Below are 17,109 nucleotides of genomic sequence, written 5' to 3' on the forward strand. Positions count from 1 at the left end.
AAAGTAAAAACTACTCATTTGTTCCCTCTGTCTGATACATTATGTAAATGACATCATTAGATTATTAAATATTGAAGCATCAGTGTGTAACTGTTGTAGCTGCTGGAGGTAGAGCTAGTTTGAACTACTTGTAGGAACATGACTTCAGTTGTTGGTCGGGGGGTGTTGACTATTTACACCCTAACAGCTCCCCATTAACAGACGCTGTGCGCATTTACGCTTGAGGCACAGCAGTATAACTTCATTGATTATTTAAATCTCCAGATGCGGTAATTAATGTTCTTTGTTTTTCTACACATCCAAAAGGTCAATTGTTACACAGACATAAGGTTCATACAGTGAAATTGTTTGGAGTAAAGCAGCTGTCCTCCTGATAAATCCTGAGCTCCATGAGAGCCGTCTACAAAATTTTATTTTGGAAGCTTAAAGTTTAATTCTGTTTCCCCTGGAGAGTTTCTTCTGTCCTGACTAGTTTATGACTACAGTTTTTAGTTTTGCTGATTAAATGTCCCATGATATTTGCTGCAGTGACGTTACTGGAAAAATTTAGGCTACAGTTAGCAACATAAAGCAGCCTCTTTCATTTTTAAAGTAAATTGTTAAAGAAAACACTCTTACATCAATACAACACACAATAAAGAAATCACATAAAAGCTTGTGCTGCTTGACATCATTTAAAAAGCAATAGTAGGGACTGGTAGAGGTGGAGTGTAATGTCCACAGTAAGCTGTGTCGTGTTCCTGCTCTGTTTGGCTGCTGGAGACAATTCTAACTGGCATGTGTCAACCAGGTCCCCACTCCACTATCTTAACGGTGCTTCCCCACTGTAAGTGAATTGACTTGTGACAAAATCCGCACTCATTCATTGTCTATGGGAAATGATTAATTCACTGCACAAATCATGCCGGGATACCTGGTGACATGGACCAAGCTGGCGGTATGACGAGAAGGTGAGACAAATTCAAAAATTCAAATGGTGCTCACATCAAGACAGCCAATCAAGCTGCAGCACCTGTGTGACTGGCGGGAAAGGGTGGACGTGGGTTTATATAAACTGTTCGCGGACTGTTGCCAGACCAGCTTGCACATGACAGAAAAAAATAAATTATTGCAGCAACACAAATGGGCCTATAGGTTGCCAGCCACCTGGAGGCTTGGGATGCTGCACCTTGGAGTGAAGATGCTGCAGCACGCCCAGCAACCCTACTTCCCACGGCCATACTTTAGCTAGTTAAGTCCAGTGGTTCCCATAGTGGAAACCACTGGTTTGATCTTTAACAATGTGTTGTATTTTAGAAGCTTGTTGTATTATCCATTGTGTCAGATCTTCATCTGAAAAGTAACTAAAGCTCAAATAAATGTAGTGGAGTAGAAAGTACAATATTTCCCTCTGAAATGTTGTGGAGTGGAGGTATAAAGTGGCATCAAATGGAAATACTGTACTTCAAAATTGTACTTAAGTACAGTACTTGAGTAAATGTACTTGAGTAAATGTACTTAGTTACTTTCCACCACTGGGAATAATATGTATCATGCACTGGTTGTGATTGGTTTCCTGTGAAGGTGAAGTGTGTCAGTCTGCATCCGTAGTTTCCTTGTTAACACCAGAAATTAGTTCCCATAATGAAATAGTGAAAGCCCACACGATTTCCCATCAGTGCACAGCCCTCCATCACATCTCGCACTGTTGGGTTTTTTCCCAGGACAGAGGGGAACGGAGCGGAGCAAAACTGCGCGCAGAGGAGGATAACAGAGTTTCATGTAAATACAAACAGTAAAGGTGGCATGGGAATCATTTTCTTGCCACGAAGAATTACTTTTGCCAAATTTTTTGTGTTATTTTGTAGCGCAATGAAGTGACACTCCGCCTTGTTCACCCCACCACGTCCGGAGCTTAGCTACCAGGGGTAAAGACTCGCTTCTTCAGTTTTTAACTTATTGCACAAAGTTAATTTCCTGTCCACAGGAGAGGAACAAGGTAATGCAAACACCCTTGAGAATAACGACTTTACTTCCTCAAATTTACATTTGACAAACCTTCTTTACGGCGCAGGAGAAAATAGTTTTGGCGCACGCATTAGGGTTTTCTGTGGAGTTAATCAATAATACATTGACTTTAGGATACACAGGGCTCTATGTGTCTGAAGTGTTATCCAGGAGAAATGACTCTGAGCTCCTTGAGCGCTTGCTGCCTCAGCGCTGAGGCCAAAGAGGCTCGCAGGATCAGCGATGAGATAGAGAGACAGCTCCGCTGGGACAAGAAGGACCTCCAACGGGAATACAAGCTCCTTTTGCTCGGTAAAGGACCAAAAACACTTTCTGTATTATTTGTATGAGAGGTAGAACGATTTAACTACGTACATATCACTCAAATATTGTTAAGTACAATTTTGGAACATTTCTTTTGAGTATTTCCATTTTCTGCTACTTCTACTTCTATTCCCCTAGAGCTAAACTTTTTACTCCACTACATTTATTTCACAGTTATGGTTACTAGTTATATTTGAGATCAGTATTTTACATGTAAAACTGAAATAAAATGTGATGCAAGGTAGATTAAACTACCCATCAGCAATTGTTTAAGTATTCAAATCCTTTATTTAAGTAAGTACCAACCTACAACAATGTAAAGCCCTTCTTTCAAAAACCTACTAAAGCACAGAGGTATTATTAGCAAAATACATTCAGTTTATTATCATAGAAGACTAAAGAAAGCAGAAAATATTCACATTTAAGAGGCTGGAACCAGATAATTTTGCCTTTTTTTCTTAAAGAATGATCATAAATGATAAATTCATTAATGATAATTAATTCAGAGGGGAAATAATTTTGATGGAACTTCTAACAACTTTTACTTTGATACTTAATGTACATTAAAGTACTTTTACTAACATAATATTTTTAATTCATTTATATTCATTTGAATACTTGATACTTACAGTGATATTGCTATTTTTACTTAAGTAAAATATCTTAATACTTCCTCCACTACTGTGTATGATAGAAATGAATGAAATCGAGGTATAGAGGCACAGATCCTTCTAGATCCTTCTAGATCCCATAGAGGCATTGACCCTGAGTGTGTTTGAGGTTGAATATAACCAGTTAACGTATTGTAGAAGTGTAGAAGTGTCACTGTAAAAGTGCTGCAGCTGAGACTGACAGTAGAGACCACCACAGAAAACTCCAACAACACCACAGTTTGTGGAAAAATATTATAATTATTATAATCAGCAGTTGAGGAAGGATTCAGATTAAGGGTGGATTATATGGCCCTAAAATCATATGATATTTAAGGGTATTTCTGCAATAACGATATTCTTGACGATGTGACGAAATACTGCTTGCAGGATTTTTTGGCTCGCCTCGTACTAAACCAGGTGCTTCTGCTTGATGTGGTGAAATAAGTGTTTTATTGCTCCCTTTCGTTGGTACAACAGTCTTCTTGCACTTCTGACGTATTATCATGGTTTGTAACCAAACCACTTCCACACTACTGAAGTCACTCCCCTTTTTAACTCCACCGTGGCGCCGGTAGCAATGCTGATTTTGCTTTTGTTTTTGCAATACGTAACGGTATGATGTCATTATGCCAGCAAGTCGGAATATTTCCATTATCACAATATGATTTTTTTTAATCATATTAAAAATTATACAAATATTATCCTAAACAATACGATATGGCACACCCTTAATTCAGATCATTTATTTTATTTAAAGTAACACACCAAAATGTAAAATATTACAAATTTAAGTCATGCAATCAAAATCTTACTTGAGTAAAATTACACAAAATGTTTCATCTGAGTGGTAATTAGTGGATTATGATTACTGGCACATTAATGACTAAGTACAATTATACTGTTGTAGCTTGTTGAGGTGGAGCTCACTTAAATAATTTTATATACTGTTAGGTATTTCTATCTGTAACAAAGCATCATTTATGCTAATTAAGCTTTTTTTTTTTTTTTTTTACAACTGTCAAATAAAAGTAGTGGAGTTTTCCCTGCAAAGCAGTGGAGTAGAAGTATGAAGAACTTAGTTAGTTTCAACCACTGATTATAACTAACTATTGATTAGACACACACATTTTACCTGTGTGACTTCACTAAAGATGCATCAACAATGCTGTGAGTAAATGTACGGTTTAAAGTAGTCATGTTGGTTATGGTTATTCTGCTTTCAAAAATGATTGACTCATGCTGAATGTATAAACCGCCCTTTAAGGTTCAAAAGTCAAAAGATGTGTAGCTTCATTGCTCAGCAAACAATGACTGCATACTTTGAAGAAGTCTTAAATTGTAAACTGTAGCGCATAATATTAGATTTAAATCAATACAGATGATAATGATATCAAGTGTAAACCCTATAATATATTAGTCTAGCATGAGACAGAGATTATAATAGTGTACATAACTAAAATTTCAAAATGACATGCTAAGCAGCATACTTTGTTTTCACTTTACTCTCTAAACTAAGCTCTCCATCTGTTGCCAATAAATGCTGTCATTTCAACTTGGTCAGCTACAGGGGAAATGCAGCCGCTCCTTTTAGTTCAGATACTTCAAAGACACAGACAGTTACTGGTGAGATAATAAAATACTGTTTTTAAAGAGTAAACATAAGACCTATAACGCCCAAGCCCAGCCTATGGTAACTACAGTAAGGCCAAGATTACATAAGAGTGAAAGTATTACATATTCAACACAGACACAAGGTGCTGCTTCTGGTTTTGTTAACATAGACAACAGACAGAGTTTCAGGAAAAGACTTTCTCATATTGTCAACAAATTCCATGAAGTGATCAAAACTAACAATGAATTGATCTTATTAACAAGCATTGTCTGTGTAGAGAATGCCTGATAAAGCTTACTCCTCTGTGCCACAGAGCTCTATTGTTGTCCAAAGAGATTAAAAGTCTTCAGCCACACTAGCAGCTCTGTCCGGCTGTACTTAGGTACAGCGGTACTGTGAGCTAAAGGCTAACATTGATGTGCTAACATGCTAACGTGCTAGCAATGACAATGCTAAAATGCTGATGTTTAGCAGGTAAAATGTTTAACATGTTCACCATGCTAACATTTGCTTATCAGCATGAAACTAAATGACAGCTGAGGCTGGTGGGAATTTCAGAAGTTTTGTAGGTATTTAATCATTAAGTATAGAACAAATTGAAATTTGGACCCGATGATGGTGCTCAATGAAAATGCAGAGGATTATTAAAGGTATTACAAATCCTCCTGTGATGAACCAAGAACATGCACATTTTAGTTTGTTTCAAGTCAAGCCCACATTCACTGTCCTGCTGATACAAATATTCACTAGAGCATGAAATGCGAATTAATCCGTAGCTGAAAATAGTCCCAAACAAATGTACCATTTACTCCAGTTTGAGGAACGCGTGCTAAAAACTACAGTGCCCAGGTGTATTTGGAAGTCACTAAGGTTTTTTTAAAAAAATGAAATGAAGCTACACGACATATTTGTGAGCTATTTGAAGATTTACATCTTCAGTAAGAACTAATGTGCTGGGGCTGAGTGCTACAGACAGGGTAGGAAAGTCATTTTGAGAGATGGATGGGATTGTTGGTTTTGGTCTTTTAGAAGGATTTATTGATAATTTATTTATTGAAAAATGTAGAGGAACAACAGCTTAATCAATTATGTTGATATACTGTATATGTGGACACTAATTGTGTGTTTCTGTTGGTGGTTAGGGACTGGTGAAAGTGGGAAGAGCACTTTCATCAAGCAGATGAGGATCATCCATGGCCGTGGATACTCCGATGAGGACAAGAGAGGTTTCACACAGCTGGTCTACCAGAACATCTTCAAAGCCATGCAGGCCATGATCCAGGCCATGAATATACTGAAAATCCCCTACAAGTATGAAAACAACAAGGTAGACCACATTACAGTTTCTTTGCTGCTCCACAGACAGATTGAGACAGAGGTTTTCCCACACACTGTCCCACCAAAGTGTGACACTGACAGAGCCTGCAGTGTGTATTACTGTATATTCACAGTGAAGTATTCTGGTAATTTGCAACAGTGTTTAGTTTTGCAATCCTGCTGCCAGAGAGTTCTGTCTACTTACAGACCAGGCTGTCTTTTGGAAAGTAAACATGATGTTACTCTGCAGACATGTAAAGACAGGCACTCTCTTGAGCCAAACACAAGTAGGAGACAAAAGAGGAACCGAAACAGAGAATTCCCCATTAATCACGCAGGAGTCTGTCACTGTAATACCAGCGGCAGGAACTTATAAATCACACAAATGTGCTGGCCAGGGGCGCCGTATGGAGGGGAAGTTAGGGCAATTCTAAGGGCCTGTGACTGACAGGGGCCCTAAAAAATTATTTCAACATAAGGTACATTTTTTTCAATATTAAATTTAATATTTTCAATATTAAATTATTAACTATCACCATCCAGAGAGCCTTTGTATAGACACAGAGCGCTATTAAGTCCCACCCACCCCTCCGGGGTGGGTGGGACGTTCTCCATTGACTTTGTATTGTGTGAAGGTGCCTCCTTGTCACTTCTGTCTGCTAGCAAACATCAGAAAAATGCCTTAAAGCTGCTGTGTGGTGGGATGCACTACCAACAGAGTAAAGAACTTAGAACTAAGTTTTTATAAGCTGCTGAACTGAAAAGCTGAGCTTTTAAGAAGACAAAAGTGGGACAGGGCCAACCTGAGCCTGCAGCTCAGAAACCTCTGTAAAAATGACACATACACTGCGACACGTTGCTAATTCACAGAGAACACACAGGTTGAAAGTAACTGCGTACACGGGAACGCAGTTCTGTTTACAGAGCTTCACTAGCTTGTTGTGCTACATATCACAACCTCTTGACTTTGTACTGAAGTTCATTGAGAATTTTAAAATCTAGTACAAAGTCAAGAGGTTGTGAAATGTCGCACAACGTACACAGAACTACTCTCGGGAGACTGTTGTCGCTGTTATTAGTCTTTGGAGCTGTTCTAAACAAACTACCACACACAAACTCTTCATGGCAAGGTAATATGTCACACAGTAAAACAGTGTGTCTCAATGATGTGTTTTTAATAGTTTTTGGAGAACAACAGATCTATGACACAGAAGAATAAGATATATCAGGCTTTGGATACACACACAATACTTGTAAGTAGGGTTGTTGGTTTGGCTCTGTACGTGAGATTTGTGACAATAGAAAAAATAAAGAAAATCGCCAGCCACATCATGTAAAGGCAAAGGTGTTTATACTTGTTCCAAATGGCCACGCTTGATGGCAGAGAGGGTCAAAGCTTTACTTTCACACCTGGCAAAAATGCTCTGTAAAGTGGGGTTGATTGATGGATTGTCTGTTACGGAAAGTTAAAAGAATTGTCTGAGGTAGACTGCACAAACCTCCTCTCTGATGTCAGAAACAGGGTTTCACACTGAAACAAACCTACAAGCACTTTGTTTCAAGCCTGTAGCCCATTAATACTGATACTGAGGTCTGAATGAAAAGACTTGGTGTTAGCTGAAGTAATTATTGCACACTGTAAGGGTAATGTCGCTGTATTGTAGATTAGTATACTGGTATTTTCCCTGACTAATCAAACTACACATCTGTAATGGGAAGTGCACACTTGGTAAACCCAGTGACAGTGAAATGTTATTCTCTATCATCCGAGCTAAATTTAATCCTTCATACCGTCACAATAGAGATGCACAAGAACAAATACATGACCATGTAATTATAAATCCTTATTTGTTTTTGTTTCTGAAAGTGTTTGGGTATTTCTTCATTTCAATGTGCCTCTCTGTTGTTCAGGCCAATGCCAGTATTATCAATGAGGTTCATGTGGAGAACGTCACAACATTAACAAACCCTTACGTGGATGCCATCAAGAGCCTGTGGAGTGATCCGGGGATTCAGGAATGTTACAATCGGAAGAGGGAATACCAGCTCTCAGACTCGGCCAAATAGTGAGTGTAAACAGAGACCAATAACTCCTTAGACACTGCCAAATAGTTTCCACTGTTTCATCCGCCAGTTGTCTGTTTACTGCACTCATAAGGGTCAAGTTCAGTGTTTATTCCATTTATGGTTGTTGACAAAAGCTTACAGTAATAAATACAACGAAATATTATTTAAATTCTCACTCTTTCTCTATTGTGAAGCGTCTGCAACAGAAACATCCATGACTTCTCTTCTCCTGGTTCCTCTATCTTACTGGCATTATTTCCATTTTTATCTCCCTCAGGCGTAAGCCTGGAAGGAGATCATGCTTTTGGTCGTGTATGTGTGTGTGTGTCCGTGTGTGTGTATGTGTATCTGTCTGCAGCTAATCTCACATATTACTGGACCCATCAGCCTAATATTTTTTGTGCATATTTATGACTGTATGCTAAAGAACTTCTTGTGGTTGCAGCGATTAAGAATTTTTTAAAAAACCTTCTATAAAACACAATTCCTTAGGAGCCTATAGTAAAGCTTAGACTTTGTCTTTTCAGCTGTCATTGCCATTTTATGATATGCATTACATCATAGCAAAAGGGATTTCCGGCAATTGGCTAGGCTAAAAGCAAGCCTACCTGGTCTGTTGCAGGCCACATTTTGGTCTTTGTTGTGGCTCAAAAACTGAAATCCATAGAAAAGTTTGGTCTCATCCTGAACCCGAGCATCTACAGATTAATTCTATACCTGATATGTTATGATCCACTAAAATTAGGCATGATACAAGATGAATAAAATCCCTTTTTTTGTTAGCTTTGCCACCATCTTGACTGTAAGGGAGCCGGGAGGGACAGTTCAGGAGGACTCTTCTTTGTTTGGGAGGAGAGAGGGAGTGTGCGTGTGAGAGTGTGTTCTAACAAAATTTTCTAATTAAATAACAAAGTGTTCTGAATATTCAACAATGTTTAAATTGTGAAGTTTGGACTTATCATCATGTTTATTGTTTCCTCAAATTTATACAGTTAGGCGAACCCAAGATGCTCAGTTACAATACCATTACACTATTCTATGCATCTTAAAGAAAACTGAGACTATGCTATACAAAAAACACTTTGCATGCATCTATATAAGAAAACTTACACTATATTAAACAAAAAAACTTTGCAAATCTCTGCTGGTTGCATCTGGCAGTTGTGGTGGCGTTGCAGAAGGTGTTTCACCACCCACATGCCCGCCAGACACACCTGGTGGAAATCTTTACTCTACTGAGTGCACTCAAACTTCTAGTTTAACTGTGCTTTGTCTTCTTGTATCAATAGCTACCTGAATGACTTGGACCGAATCTCTGATACTGCTTACCTGCCAACCCAGCAGGATGTGCTGAGGGTCAGGGTGCCCACAACAGGTATTATCGAGTACCCCTTTGACCTGGAGAATGTGGTGTTCAGGTGAGTGTTTTATGTTGTTTTTATGTTTTATGATGTTGTGTCTTGATTGCAGCTGAGAACATAAACAATGAAAAAGTGCTCTGGCGTAGGGGAGGCCAACATACAAGAGATAAACTCTAATGTCATGCTAGTTTTACATCACGATATTGATTTATTTATCATGATATGTATTCTGGAAATTCAATTGGTTAATCTAGTGAGCTAAATAGCTAAGAAATCAAGGTATATTGTGGGTCAAAGTAAATTGTAAGCAGATGGTAGTGTTGGTGTTTCAGTCCGTCACTTTGGTCCACACTTAAATATCTACTGACTATTGGATGGATTGTCATGAAATTTTCTGACATTCATGTTGCCCAGAGGATGAATTCTGATGACTTCGGTGTCCCCTTGACTTTTCCTCTAGCGCTACCAGGAGATCATATTTTTCACTTATCTTGTGAAATATCTCAACATCGACTAGATTGGCACAAAATTTTGGACAGCCATTCAGGTTCCCAGAGGATGAATCCTTGACTTTGGTGATCCCCTGACTTATTCTCTGGTGCCAACCTAAGGTTCACATTTGTGGTGTTTGTGAAATATTAGGTCCCCCTCAGGATGAATTGTAACAGCTTTGATGATCCTTAATGATCCTAACTTTTCATTGGGCGCCATCATCATGTAATTTGTCCAACATGTTGATTTCTGCCAACATACTAAACAAAAAACAAGATCAGTAGCCTCAAGTCTGCTTTGTGTTTAGCACTAATGAGCAAATGTTAGCATGCTAAGATGTATCTTAGTGTGTTAGCATGCTAAAATTACACACAACAGCATTGTAATTGTGATCGTGTTAGTATATGAGCATATTAGCATGCTGACATTAGCATTCAGCTCAAAGCCCTGTTGTGTTTGCATGGCTGTAATTCTGGGAATTCTGAGTGTCTAGATCCTAGAGCATTAAAGCTTCTCAACTCTTATCAAAAAGTATTAATTACATTAATACAGATATTAGAGATAATAATATTTATATAGTGATTACAGCTCGACCGATACATTGGTCGGCCAATATTATCGGCCGATATTGGCCTATCACAGATGGTATATATCAGTATCAGCGTATATGTTGTCTGATATGCGTCAATTTTTAAAGCTGCAGTGCAAAATTTTTGTCTCCCCCTTCTGGCAGTGAGAGTAATTACAAAAACACTGTTGACACATGCTGCTTACATCATAGGCTCCACTGTTGCCTACTCCATTGCTACTGTTGTGGCTGTAAAATGGTGGATAAATTGTTCTGAGCGTCACAACCCCCCTCCATTCGGTCCGGTAACATTTTAAAAGTCTAGAAGAGCCGCACGATTAAATTATTTTATCCCCATTCAAGTTAGTCGAGAGCTAAATAGAAGTTACTCGGCTCGGCCAACGGAAGTCTCTGGTGCACTTTTACTGCCCATAGAGCATGCGCAGTATGTATTCATTCAGCCAGCGCGGGAATGTCATACCAGACACTAGATTTAAAAGCAATGTATACTGTGAAATAAAGAGAGATTTATCTGGCAGTGATAGGCTTATTCAGCATTGTGTCAACTCGTTTGGCAAGGGCTTGAATGTAATGGATATTCATTTATTTGTAAAAGTCCCACATTGCAGGTTTAAAGTTATAGGCAGCATTTTATGTATGTTTTATCTCTTTATTTAATTCAAGTTTATATATATATATATTTATATGTGTGTGTGTGTGTGTCTGTGTGTATATATATATATATATATATATATATATACATATGTAAAGAATATCAGCTGATATATCAATATCATAAATTTTCTACTCCCTAATATCAGTATCGGCCCCAACAATCCAGTATCGGTTGGGCTTGAATAGTGATAGTAGACGAGATATCATTTGGATCTTTGGTCATGTAAACTTGTGATAGAGGCTAAATGTCTTTACGTGGTCTTCAAATGCTGCAGCACAGTTAATTAATACAACCATATGAAGTTATTACTCTGCTCTGCTTATTCATCCAGTCCACACTATCAATGATCATTCTCAAAAATGTATTGTGTGTAAAAAATCTTCCAAAATAGTCATCTTCAAAATATTGAGGGTCACATAATCAATATTGTTTTTTGTTTTTTTTAAATTGACATTATCACCAAAGCCCTAAGTACTATAACTGTCTGTGGATGGGTAATATGATAACTTGTTTTTAATGATGTCTTAAACCTGTGGCTGTAGGATGGTGGATGTGGGTGGCCAGCGTTCAGAGAGGAGGAAGTGGATTCACTGTTTTGAGAATGTGACCTCCATCATGTTCCTGGTGGCGCTCAGCGAGTACGATCAGGTCCTTGTTGAGTCACCCACCGAGGTGAGAAATAATGTGTAACAATTACAAGCTAATCTCTTCTTATATATCTTTTTAGTTTTTGCACAATAGTCTGCAGATGGGGAAGAAAGGGGCTCATGAAGGGATGATTAAAAAAAATTACTGGTGGGGACACAAAGAGACATGTTTCTTTTGTTTAAGGCCAAACCTGTTTGGTGGAGACAATGACCTAGATTTCTGAAACACTAGTCTGGTTTCTCTCTCTTTCTTTTTCTATCTTTATTTCTATCTTTCTCTTTCGGTCACAATGAGAAACTGGATGTTGACCCTCCTCTGTGGCAGTGTGCATAGTACATCTGCAGGGGGAGCTCTTTAGTCACTCTGTTCAGCAGCATAGTGCACCTCTCAGAGGTTTGTTCACCTGATGAGATTACAGCCAATTGAATTTGCTCACACAAACAATCCCTGCTGAAGTACGGCTGTCTAACACTATGTTTGAATTCATATTTCTACCTGTACTGAGACGTGTGTGTCATGTTTTTCAAAGAATCGAATGGAGGAAAGCATGGCCTTGTTCCAGACAATCATAACCTCCAAGTGGTTCATACAGTCTGCAGTCATCTTGTTCCTCAACAAGATAGACATTCTGGAGGAGAAAATCATGTATTCACATTTGGTCGACTACTTCCCTGAATATGATGGTGAGAGGAAACTATTTATTCTTTGTAAAATGTTGAAAAATTAAACTCATGAGCAATAAAATGCACCCTTCCTTAAGTCAGCACACTCAGGGGTTTTGCTGCTTCAGCCTTACTGGGTCTGGTATAACCAGTGGCTTATGATGGCTAATGTTAGCAAACTTAACATATTACTGTGTAACTGACATTACTGAGTCAGATGACTGACTTTATAACACTTCTCTACTTGTGCTACTGTTTTGGCATATCACAGATAAACATTTCAGTTTTATCACAAAAGTAAAATAGGAAGTAAACACATTGAGACATGTTAGTTGTTTTCTGCTCAGGGTCCCGTTTTACTCAGTCTCTGTCAGGTCGCTTAATGATGATGTTATTTAAACATCTGATGTTAGAAAATCTTGGGAAATGAGAGGAAATTCAATGTGCTATTGTCCTGTAATTATTATGTTGGGCCACAAGTAGCCAAAAGTGACAATTATTGGTAATAGTAAATGCTGAAATGTAGTGTAATAGTGCACAAGTAGTCATCAAACCGACTCTGTAATGTCTGTTATTGAGCAGTATGTATAAAGTTAGCTAACGTTAGCTAACACAGTTAACGTTTTGTTGCTTATGAATTAAACTTTTCATTTGTAAAATTGGGTTTTTTCTTTGTGTTAGTGTCACTTTAATGTTCTGAAACAATTTGATTTTAGAGTGCTAGCGTCTTTTATATTGTTGAACTTTTATAAAACTACTAAAAATGACTTTCATTTATTGTTTCTGCCCTTTGTCTCTTTCCTCCAGGTCCCCAGCAGGATGTCAAAGCAGGGAAAGAGTTCATCTTAAATATGTTTGTGAGTCTCAATCCAGACAAAGTAAGATTAATCTACTACCACTTCACCTGTGCCACAGACACAGAAAACATTCGATTTGTCTTCCATGCGGTGAAAGACTACATCTTGCAGGAAAACCTGATGGACTACAACTTGGTTTAAAACTGTGATGGTGCCGCTGTAATTCAATCTACCTTGTACAGCTGGCAGTCAAGAGAGCTCTGCAGTGCTTCAGTTTCCCTCACGCTGCTGCTGAACACTATAATCCAAAACAGGAAATTGAGAAACTACGGAGCTTGTCGCCAAATGACTGTACTACTGATGTATTTCAAATTCTCCTGTTAGGCTCTTTGGAAATGGATTTCTCCAGCTATAATGAAGTGTGTCCTGACAATTAAAGTGCTGCCTTAGTGAGGAGTCTATTATAGTATGCACTCAAAATTATGGAGCTCTTTGTGAACATTTTTGAGCAGTAACAGTATAAATGCACATGGATGAATTGAGAGGGGAAAATATATTTTATGGGGCCTCATAAGCCTCTGAGGACTAGCGATGCTCTAGGTCTCTCCTTCAGGGAATCTGTGGAAGTGAATGTAGACTAACTGCAGTGGTGGAACAAGTATTCAGATCCTTTACTTAAGTAAAAGTACCAATACAGCAATGTAAAAATACTCTATTACAAGTAAAAAATCTTGCAGGAAAAATCCTATTTAAGTAGCAGCAAAATGTAGTTAAAATATTGCAGTAAAAGTAGTGGTTTGGTCTCTCTGACTGATATATTATTATATATGACATCATTAGATTATTAATACTGAAGCATCAGTGTGTAAGCAGCATGTTACTGTTGCAGATGCTGAGTGTGGAGCTAATTTTAACTACTTTATATATAGTTAGCTAGTATAGTCCAGTTGTTCCCAGCCTAGGGGTCAGGCCCCTTCAAAGGGTCACCAGATAAATCTGAGGGGTCGTGAGATGATTACTGGGGGAAGAAAGAAGAAAAAACAAAGCTTTGATACACAAATCTGTTTTCAGTTTTTGGATTTTTCTCTCTGGTGAAATATTGGATCACCCCATTATTTATCTGAATGCATATTGTAAATATCACATGGTACAGTATAGTAATTTTCTAGTTCCACCCTTTGCATCAAGGGAAATGTGAAAGGCCAACTGCTGAAGAGAGAACTATTAAATAATCTCTCAGGCATTAAACTAGTTCATTCTTGATCTTAATTCACATGCTTTTCAACGGCATGATATAAATGAATAAAAAGCTAATGAGAGCATATCCATGGCACTAATGTTTACACAGTCTCTCTCTTCTTGTTAAAAATAATTACAGTCTAATTTGTACATTTTAATTTATGGTTGTGTTTCACTGTCACTGCAGTGTCTTATATTATGCAGCCTTAGTGTTTTTAATAATGTGATTGGCTGAATAAACAGACATGTTGCTGTTCACATGTTGCTCAGGTTTTCATTCCTTGTCTGTGTTTACAAATCAGCTCTAGTACACGGTTGGTGTGCCATTTAAATGTTTGTCTTCTTGGCTGCTCCATCAGCTGGTTCAACAGTGTTAGTCCTGAAATCCTCCTTTGTGATGCATCCATCTGGCTGGTGCCTGCAGCAGCACTTCTGATAGGGATCCATATTTTTAGTGTTGTACATGGAGATATGTAGTGTGGTAAAGAATCTTTATTTTTGGAGGAAGATGCTGAAAGTAATGTGGCAGCAGTATATGACACTAGTGACCTGCCATGATGGATGAAAGGGGTGAAAAGGCTGCTGGGCACCTTCCAGATCGAATCAATCCAGACCCAAATCTGCCCAATATCCATCTTTCATACTACATGCCAGCCAAGCACAATATCCATTAGGTATAATGAATATTAGAGCTGAAAGTAATGATTTTCATTATCAGATAATCTACTGATTATTTTTTGATTAATCTTTTGCTCAGTAAAATATCAGAAATATAGAACCAAAGATGACACGTTGAAATGACTTGTTTTGTCTGCCCAACAGTTCAGAACACAACTATATTCAGTTCACTATCGTTCAAGACAGAAAAAAGCAGAAAATCCTCCCACTTGAAAAGCTGGAAGCACAGAACATTTGAAAAATGATTATCAAAACAATTGCTTAATTTTGTTTTATTATTACATTTTATTGCATCACAATAATGCAAAACACATTGTCACGACATCATCAACTATGTGTGTATCTGTTGATCTGGGTGGGAAGCTGCTGCATACAGTTGCCCTTACAGGGATAAATAAAGTTGTATTGAATAATAATGGATAGCATCCCCTCAGCTCAAGAGGATCCTCTTTACCTTTTAGATAACAGTGAATTCACTTATGGATGAGTCAGATCCAGTTATAGTATATAACATTTGGAAATTATAAAACTGGTGCAGTGCACCGTTAATAGTAGTTTGAAGGGGACAGGGTACAATGCAGAGGTGAGATGAAAAATTGTGAACCTATCCTTTAATAAACTGCTTATAAGAACATTATGGTATGTTATTATTTGTTAACCATTTATATACTGATTATAAATGCTAAATAGGGGGATTTCAAATATAGTGTTACAGGGGCCCTCAAACAGTCTCATCCATCCATTGGCTAATGTGTAGTTATTTTGTAAACCTCTTGTTTCATTCCTAATCTAGATTTCAGGCTTTCAGGCATTATAAGACGTATGATAGATGATGATTATAAGATCACCCATCATTATAAGATGATGATATCTGGCAGTGGTGGAAGAAATACTCAGATCCTTCACTTAAATAAAAGTACCAAGCAATGTAAAAATACTCCATAACAAGTAAAAGTCCTGCATGAAAAATCCTACTCAAGTTAAGTATTTAAGTACTGTATTAACAGCAAAATGTACTTAAAATATTAAAGGAAAAGTACTCTGGCTGATATACTATTATAAGTGACATCATTTGATGACTAATACTGAAGCATCAGTGTTAGAGCAGCATGTTACTGTTGTAGCTGCTGGAGGTGGAGCTAGTTTGAACTACTTTATATACACTTAGCTAGTTTAGTCCAGTGGTTCCCAACCTAGGGGTTGGGCCCCTCCAAAGGGTCACCAGATAAACTTGAGGGGTGGTGAGATGATTAATGGGAGAGGAAAGAGGAAAAAACAAAGTTCTAAAACACAAAACTGTTTTCAGTTTTTGGATTTTTCTCTAATCCTTAATTTTTGTTGAAATATTGGATCATTTGAACAATTGAAATGAAACCATGTGAGAAGTTTAGAGGTAAAAATCACTATTTGGTGGAGCTGTTAACAATTCATTTGTAAGATTCTTATATATTGCACCTTCAAATTGTTTCTCTGATTTGAAATTATTATTTTTTGGCTTGTTTAGTAGCATCTAGTGGTGAGGTTGCAGATTGCAACCAACTGAATATCCCTCCCCTCATCCCTCAGTAGCTGCGAAATTCATGAAAAACGCAAAAGACCCTCTCTAGAGCCAGTGTTTGGTTTGTCCATTCTGGGCTACTGTAGAAAGATGGTGGGGCAACATGGTGGGCTCCGTGGAAGGAGACCCGCTCCCTTTGTAGATATTCTCTTCTAAAGGTAGTGAAAACACAAAAATTCTTATTTTCAGGTGATTATACACTAATTAAAACATACTTATGAATATTATATTCCATTCCTGCCAAGTCCATCCCACTCGATGCCACTAAATTCTGCACACTGGTCCTTTAAAAGTTGTTTTATTGATTTGAAAATATTAAAAATAATCCTGTTATTCACATCATTTTAATGATTTGTTCACACTTGCATGCTTTTTTATGTAACAGTATTATTTATGTCAGTAATTTAAATATCAATGATAATAAAGTTATAATTTTTAAAAACAAATCTTAAATAATTTCTGTATGTGTTA

At 37.7% G+C, this 17,109-nt stretch overlaps 1 protein-coding gene across 1 annotated transcript; it reads left to right on the forward strand.

Moving 5' to 3' along the window:
- Positions 1-1,717: 1,717 nt before the first annotated feature.
- On the forward strand, positions 1,718-13,981 carry LOC121885317 (guanine nucleotide-binding protein G(q) subunit alpha-like). The gene is made up of 7 exons (XM_042394670.1): positions 1,718-2,298; positions 5,718-5,902; positions 7,804-7,958; positions 9,249-9,377; positions 11,599-11,728; positions 12,234-12,387; positions 13,174-13,981. The coding sequence occupies exons 1-7, from the start codon at positions 2,136-2,138 to the stop codon at positions 13,362-13,364; spliced, it is 1,107 nt and encodes a 368-aa protein (XP_042250604.1). The 5' UTR covers positions 1,718-2,135; the 3' UTR covers positions 13,365-13,981.
- Positions 13,982-17,109: the final 3,128 nt, after the last annotated feature.

Source organism: Thunnus maccoyii, chromosome 19 (assembly GCF_910596095.1).
Source record: "Thunnus maccoyii chromosome 19, fThuMac1.1, whole genome shotgun sequence".
NCBI lineage: Eukaryota > Metazoa > Chordata > Actinopteri > Scombriformes > Scombridae > Thunnus > Thunnus maccoyii.

Coding starts and splice junctions, on each gene's coding strand:
- LOC121885317 (XM_042394670.1), top strand. CDS start 2,136: ATGTGTCTGAAGTGTTATCCAGGAGAAATGACTCTGAGCTCCTTGAGC. Junction 9,378..11,598: donor CTGGAGAATGTGGTGTTCAG/GTGAGTGTTTTA, acceptor CTGTGGCTGTAG/GATGGTGGATGTGGGTGGCC. Junction 12,388..13,173: donor CTACTTCCCTGAATATGATG/GTGAGAGGAAAC, acceptor TCTTTCCTCCAG/GTCCCCAGCAGGATGTCAAA.